Genomic DNA, 6,591 nt, shown 5'->3' on the forward strand with positions numbered 1-6,591 from the left:
CCTGCAGGTCCAGTGCTCTGCTCCCTCGCGGTACCCAGGCCAGCCTACCTGGAGGTGGGGAGGGCGGCAGGCAGAGGGAACAGTGCTCACACGCTCACCCCACCTGCTCTAGGACAAGTGAAGAACCTGCCCTGGGCAGGTCAGGGAGGAAGCAGGGTTCCATGGTGATAAGGATGTAGAGAGTCATTTCTTCCCTGCTAATCTGAGGGCATCTGATACGGGCTGGGGCTGTAGCTCAATGGTAAAGCATTTGCCTTTGCATGTGTGTGAAGCACTGGATTTGACCCTCTGCACCACAGAAAAATAAATAAACATACTGTGTGTTCATCTACAACGAAAAGTATATTCAAAAAATAAATTTAAAAGCAGTGACGCACACACACAGAAAACCGCAGCTAGTGCCAAAGTGTGACACTGGGGAATGTCAGGGTACCTTTGGTTTTTCAATCAAGGAACCAAAGCTTAGAATGCGGGGGGTGGGGGGGGGTTGCCTGATGCCAAGAGGCAAAGTGGTGGCAGCAGGGCTAAGATTAGAACCAGGACCCTGGGTCCCTGGAAACCTCTGCCGCCCATCATCTCCCCCAGGCACCGATCCCAGAGCGGAATGGAGGCCAGGGAAAGTCTAGGTGGGAGGAGCATCCCAGGTGCAGGCCCGAACCTGCAGAAAGAAATGGAAGGACAACCGGCTGCAGGGGAAGGACCTCAATGGGAGGACCCACTGGCCTCCCTCCCCCAGCTACCTGAGACGGTTCTGCAGGGCTTTTAGCTGAGGCTGAGGGTCTGGAGAGACGTGAAGCGCATGCATGTCCCCTGGCACAATGAGTGTCCTCAATATTCAGGGATCAGTGTTTGTTTCCCTCAAATCTCAAATACGTGGTCAGAGACAGGAGTTGCTAAGGTGCTGGTCAGAGGGTCTAGGGTAAGTCAGGGACTGGTCATGAGGATGTCCTGGCAGAGGAACCCAGGTGAGGCTCTCCTTGATGGCATGTGGCCCTCAGGATGAGGCTGCTTCTCCATTTAGGAGGGTTCTGTTTCCTGGTGTCCCTCTTGGCCATCGTTGTCAGCCAGGGCCTGGGCCCTGCTTCCATGAGCTCCTACAGTATACAGGGAGCTGCCCACGGTCAGCCTGCTGAGGCTGTGCGAGCTGTGGTGGGGGAGGGGGCGGCAGCAGTGGGTGCCGAGGCCCAGGGCTTCCCGGAAAGTCTCCTGGAAACGGGTGGACATGAGGCTGTAGAGCACAGGGTTCACAGCTGAACCAAGGTAGAAGAAGACGCCAGAGACGAGGTGGACGCACTGGAAGGCCAGGAGCAGACCCTCTGTCCAGTGGGACACCAAGCTCCACATGAGGCGGTCAGCATGGAACGGGGCCCAGCAGATGCCAAATACCACGACCAGCACATCTGTGGAGACAGAGAGGGCAGGCTGGGTGCTGGGGGCTCTGCCTGCCTTCCCCTGCCTTCCATCTCGCCTCCTCCTACCCCACAGGCCACCCAGCACTGCACCCTCCCAGGAGTGTCTGGAAATACCCTTTCCCCTCTGAGTGGGTCATGGTCTTTGCTTCTGACCATGTCCACTGAACTAGCTGTGGACACCTGAGCCCAACTGGCCCAACAGATCCTCTCCCATGGAATTTGGAACTGGGGGACTCCCAGCAAGGACAGCTGAACCCCTAGTGTGACAGACTGTGAGCCAGGCCTTCTCTGAGGCCATGACATGAAAGGACAGAAAGGCAGGAGCATGGATCAGGCAACAAGGTCGTGAGACCACAGAGACCCCCACCTGCCCTGGCCCAGCCTTCCCAGCTTCTGCCCCCAACCCCCTTGGCCCAGCTGAAGACCTGCTGCGCTAACCCCCCTCCTGGAGAGACCCCTGCTTCCGGGTCCCTCCCCAGCAGTGGCAGGATGGACTAGCCAGGCCCCCACCCCTTCTGACTCCTCCTTGCCCTGGGATTAACCCTCTGTGTCCTTCCTGAGGTCTTGGCCACTGGGTGGCCTTGGTTTGTGCGCTCTCTTCTCCAGCTCACTGTCCTCCCCTGCTGTGCCTCCCCATCACACCCTAGCAAGGTGTTCCTCTAATCCCAGATGTCAAACAGAGCATGTCACAGCACACAGCCAGGTACACAGCAGTTCCTTGGGAGGTGGATGGAGTGAGGAAGGGGAGAAGGTCAGTGGGTCCCAGGCCTGCAAGCAAATAGACCACCTTCCCAGGGGTGAGAGGGCCCTGGCTGAGCCCACTGCAGGCTCCACACACGTTTAGGGGGAGAGGGGTGACAATAGTAGGGGGCACACAGGCAGGGGAAGTGGTTGGTAGTGCTGGCTTCGTGATGCAGAGGTGGGAGGCCAGCACAATGCTTGGCCAGTCTCATCGCAGGGCCACACAAGTGACCCCAGACTCTGGGACACTGTTCCTGAATGGCAAGGGGAGTGGTTGGGTCTTGTTCTGGGGATAGGGTTCACCCCAGTCAGCTGGCCCTGGCTAAGGTCTTAGCAGCTTTGTTCTGCCCTTGACACCCCCTCCCCACTTGACTCAGGCCCTGCTGAGGGTGCTGAGCTGGGTGCAGCCAGGTCTTGGTCACAGTAAGGTCCAGAGCGGAGTGCCCTGGTCTGCCACAATGGTCACTTCTGCCCTGATTCCTCTGGTCTGCACACAAACACATCTCCTGAAGAGCCTCTTGAATAAAAATGGCCTTTTCCATGGCTCCCAAGAAACACAGACAGCTTGCAGGAAATCCCCATCTTGCATCTCCAGCTCTCCTGCCCCTCTTTTGGGGAACTTGTTCCCCCAGATCCCTCTGTGTGGTTCCTCAGGGGACTGTAAATCCCAGCATCCTCCCCTCTGGCCCAGGAGGTAGACCATGACCTAAGCTTACCAATCAGAACCTTTCCCCAGAATTTTTCAATAGCTATGAAGGGAAGAGGGGACCGGGCAGTGGCTGTGATGACAGCTGCTACAGGACAGAACAGGGCTCAGAATGTTCAAGAGCAAAGAGGAGAGTCCCGGAGGGTTCAGAGACCTGTTTCTGTCCTCCTGAAGCCCAGCCACACAGTTTTCTGGAACCAGGGCTAGATTGGTGTGTGTGTCACCTTTACATTTGCACAAGGCCACGGTCCCAAGCTTAGAAGGGCCCTGGTCTTGGCTTAATGCTCTATTGCTGCTGACCTGACATTCTTAATAATTTCTGGAGATTCTGAGTGTTTGTTTTATATTGAGCCCTACAGATTATGTAGTCAATCCTAACTGTAAGCCATTAATATTTATCTCTGGTATAAATTTCTAACAGTCTAAAAGAGTCCCTGTACCTGTTAAGGTGGACACACACACTAACAGGGTAGACGACGTCCTCCAAACCACCCACTTGGCTCCAGAGAGTGGGGCATTCCGCTCCTTCACCAGGCCCCTGGATCCCCATGTCATACCCAGAGTCTGGCTCAGTCTCCCATCCCAGCAGCAACACTTACAAAGCATCTTCGTCACTTGTCTCCAGCCTCTATCCTGCAGCGGGACTCTGGGGGTGTCACCATCCCTGGCCACTCTGATGCCCCTGCCCTTGGCCTCCTGTTTCAGCCGCAGCCCCACGAGCAGGTAGAGCACGCTGATGGTGGCCATGGGTAGGCAGAAGAAGAGCAATGCAGTGGCCTGCACCACCAGGTTGTAGAGGGCCCGGGGGCGGACCACCATACACACAGCTGAGTCTGGCACTGGGCCCCGGCAGGGCACATGCAGCTGCTGGAGGCCATGCAAGCTGGTGTTGGGCAGAGAGCAGAGCAAGGCGAGGCCCCAGATGGCCCCGAGCCTGCGGCGCACATTGGCCCGTGTCACCACAGTCCTGGCCTGGAATGGATGCACTACGGCTATGTAGCGCTCCACGCTCAGAGTGGTGACGTTGAGCACGGAGGCCAGGCAGACTGTCTCGAACAGCAGCGTGCGGAAGTAGCAGCCACCAACGCCCAGCAGGAAGGGGTAATTGTGCCACATCTCATAGAGCTCCAGGGGCAGCCCCACCAGCAGCGTCAGCAGGTCTGATACTGCTAGGCTAAAGAGGTAGAAATTGGTGGGCGTGCGCATGGCCTTGTGGCGCAGGATGACCAGGCAGGTCAGCCCGTTGCCCACGGTGCCCACCACAAAGATCAGCAGGTATGTGGCACAGATAGGCGCAAACAGCTCTGTCTGCTGCAGCCCCAGGTACTTGAGTCTCAGTGCCTCGTCTGTCAGGTTCAAGTCCTCAGGGTCAAAGTGCCCCAGGGCCTCACTGCCATTGCAGGGTGAGGGGCTCCTTGCTTCCCCTAGGGACAGGTCTCCAGGGAAAATGGAGCAATTGAGGCAGAGAGGAGTCTGTAGAATAGAGGGAAGAGATATCCAGAAAAGTCAGTTAGGGAATCCTGGCTCTGTCCCAACTCATCAAACCAAAGGTGCCCGCTAAGATGACCATTTTTTGTGTAGTGAGGGAAGGGGGGGACCTCTCCCATCCCTTTAAAGTGCATTACAATTTCAGAGACATAAAAACATGCATCCTTAAAACAATAAAGCAGGGCCATTTGATTTTAAATATCTTGATCTCCTTGAAACCTCTGAATAAATGACAGGTCCTCCCGAGCCCGGGCTTTGCCATGGGCAGCCTCCAGTGGGTAGTGGGTGTCTCCCTCTGAAGCTGGGGACTTTAGGAGAGGCACTCAGTTTGTGCCTCTGTAAAGTGGCACAAGGCTCAGTATCAGCAGGTCTGCCCCTATTCAAACCCAATTCCAGGCTTGTGACTTCTGGGAGAGAAGTCACAAGCCTGGAATTGAACCGTGGTCCTCTTTTTTAGGAGGATCCAGGAGTTTAATCCATGGAAAGTTCTGACACAGGCCCTGGCTGGCTACTGAGGGGCATGGTGACCACCCATCTGGCTGTGGAGACCCAATCAGTGTGGGGATCAAGGGAGGGAGTGAAAACGCTAAAAAACGACAATGCGAGATCCGAAACTTGGTTGGTTATTCTCTATCACCTGAACCCTTCAAAGCCTAAGTCTCTGACACCTTTGGTACTGCCACTCCCGGGGTCCCTGCTACCCCTGCTCCGGTGCACCCTCGTCCCAGCCCGACGGGGCGGGTGCTGGGCAAGAGACGTCCCCTGCCACCAGGAAGGGTCGACCAGCGCAGCCCGCAGCCCGGGGGCGTCGGTGGCTCAAAAAGGGCAGAAATGACCCAGGCGGCGCCCCCGGGGCGATCCCTCCCGCCGCGGTCACTTACCATTCCGCTGGCTGCTCGCACCCCTGGGAGCCTGCGGACAGACAGACCGACAGCGGCCGCCCCGCCGCCCCGCCCGTCGCGGCTGGAATGGCGCCAGGGAGCAGGACCGCCCCGGAGCCCGGAGCCCGTGGGGACGCTGGACCCAGGCCGCGCTCACCTCGGACCCCGCGCCCAACCAGACCACAGCGGCAGGGAGACCGGCTTCCAGGAGCAGCTTTTCCTCCCGGACCCCTGGCGGCAGCCGGTTTTACAGGTGAGAAGACAGCCTCAGAGAGAGGAAGCCACCCTCCAGCCCCTTGTCACCGTGTCCCATCTCCTGCCCCATCTTTCAGACACACCCCCAGGATGCCTCCACCAGCCTCCAAGTCAAGGTGCTCCAAAGAGGCTCACCCCTGGGCTCCACGTCTCCTGGCCACCCCCAGCCCCGTGATTGCCGTCCACCGGCTGGCTGCCTCCTCCCGAGGCCTGCAGCCCCGCCTCCAGGTGCTGGACCTTCCCAGGACTGCACAGAAGCCCCCAGTCTCCCTCAGACCCAGAGCCACTCCCCAAAAGGCACACAGAGTCACTCCCCACCTGCCTCCTGGTACTCCTCTCCTCAGCCCCAAACCCTTGCTCCTTACCCTCTCATGAACTTTGCCCCATGACCCTCTTGTGGGGGCCATATCACTGGGATGGGGGAATCTAGGGAAGAGACAATAATGCTGCACCCCAGCCCCCTTCTGCCTCCCTGAGCACAGGTAAACCCCCGCCAGGGCTGCCCTCCAGCCTGCCTCACTGTGCCCCCTAGCTGGAAGTGATTTCAACAGAAACTGCCCCTGGGGGCAAGAGGGACCCCAGGAAGGATGGACGGCACAAACCCAAGTGCTGGCTCCCACCTCCTCCCAGATCTGATACCTTTCCTCTGCCCAAGTGAGGCCCAGAAACCCTCATGTGTGACCAACAGCCTCTACAGTCAGTGCCCCCAAATCACACCTTGAGCAGCTCTGGGAGGGATCAAGGACAAAGCCCAAGGACACAGAGAGGCTGCTTTGGTCTGTGTGCCTCTGTTGGCCTGCGCAGTGGCTGACCATGGCTATCACTACCGTCAGGGGGTGGGACTGTAAAGATGGAGAACAGGGTAGAACTGTGGAGTAGGACTGTCACTGTTTAACAGCGACTGGAGGCTCCTCCTTCTTCCTTCAAGCCCTTCAGTCCCCATGAGTCACTGTCTGGGCTTGGGGACTGGGAGTTTGACCCCGAGGAGCCCCCACCAGGACTGCCTTCCCAGGAACTCCACACATAAACAGCCCTGGCACGGGGAGGTTGTGGGAAGCACAGGGGCACATGGTCCCCAGGATCCTGGGAGACAGGGTTCTGGGGTCCC

General features: G+C 58.0%; 1 protein-coding gene across 1 annotated transcript; it reads right to left on the reverse strand.

Annotated features, from left to right (window-relative positions):
• Positions 1-323: 323 nt before the first annotated feature.
• Nmur1 (neuromedin U receptor 1) lies at positions 324-6,298 on the reverse strand. Its single transcript, XM_046439859.2, has 4 exons — positions 6,201-6,298; positions 5,229-5,310; positions 3,459-4,332; positions 324-1,400 (listed from the first exon to the last, which is right to left on the reverse strand). Exons 1-4 carry the CDS (start codon positions 6,296-6,298, stop codon positions 1,018-1,020), a joined length of 1,437 nt encoding a protein of 478 aa, XP_046295815.2. The 3' UTR covers positions 324-1,017.
• Positions 6,299-6,591: the final 293 nt, after the last annotated feature.

This window comes from Marmota monax, unplaced genomic scaffold (genome assembly GCF_021218885.2).
Source record: "Marmota monax isolate L192 unplaced genomic scaffold, Marmota_monax_Labrador192_F-V1.1 WCK01_AAM20220418_F8-fsc00041, whole genome shotgun sequence".
Taxonomy (NCBI): Eukaryota; Metazoa; Chordata; class Mammalia; order Rodentia; family Sciuridae; genus Marmota; species Marmota monax.

Bases quoted from the DNA above. Each gene is read 5' to 3' on its own strand.
- Nmur1 (XM_046439859.2), bottom strand. From the start codon at position 6,298: ATGGTCAGCCACTGCGCAGGCCAACAGAGGCACACAGACCAAAGCAGC. The intron at 4,333-5,228 runs GTAAGTGACCGC...TCTATTCTACAG, and splicing joins TGCGAGCAGCCAGCGGAATG to ACTCCTCTCTGCCTCAATTG. The intron at 1,401-3,458 runs GTAAGTGTTGCT...CTGTCTCCACAG, and splicing joins ACAAGTGACGAAGATGCTTT to ATGTGCTGGTCGTGGTATTT.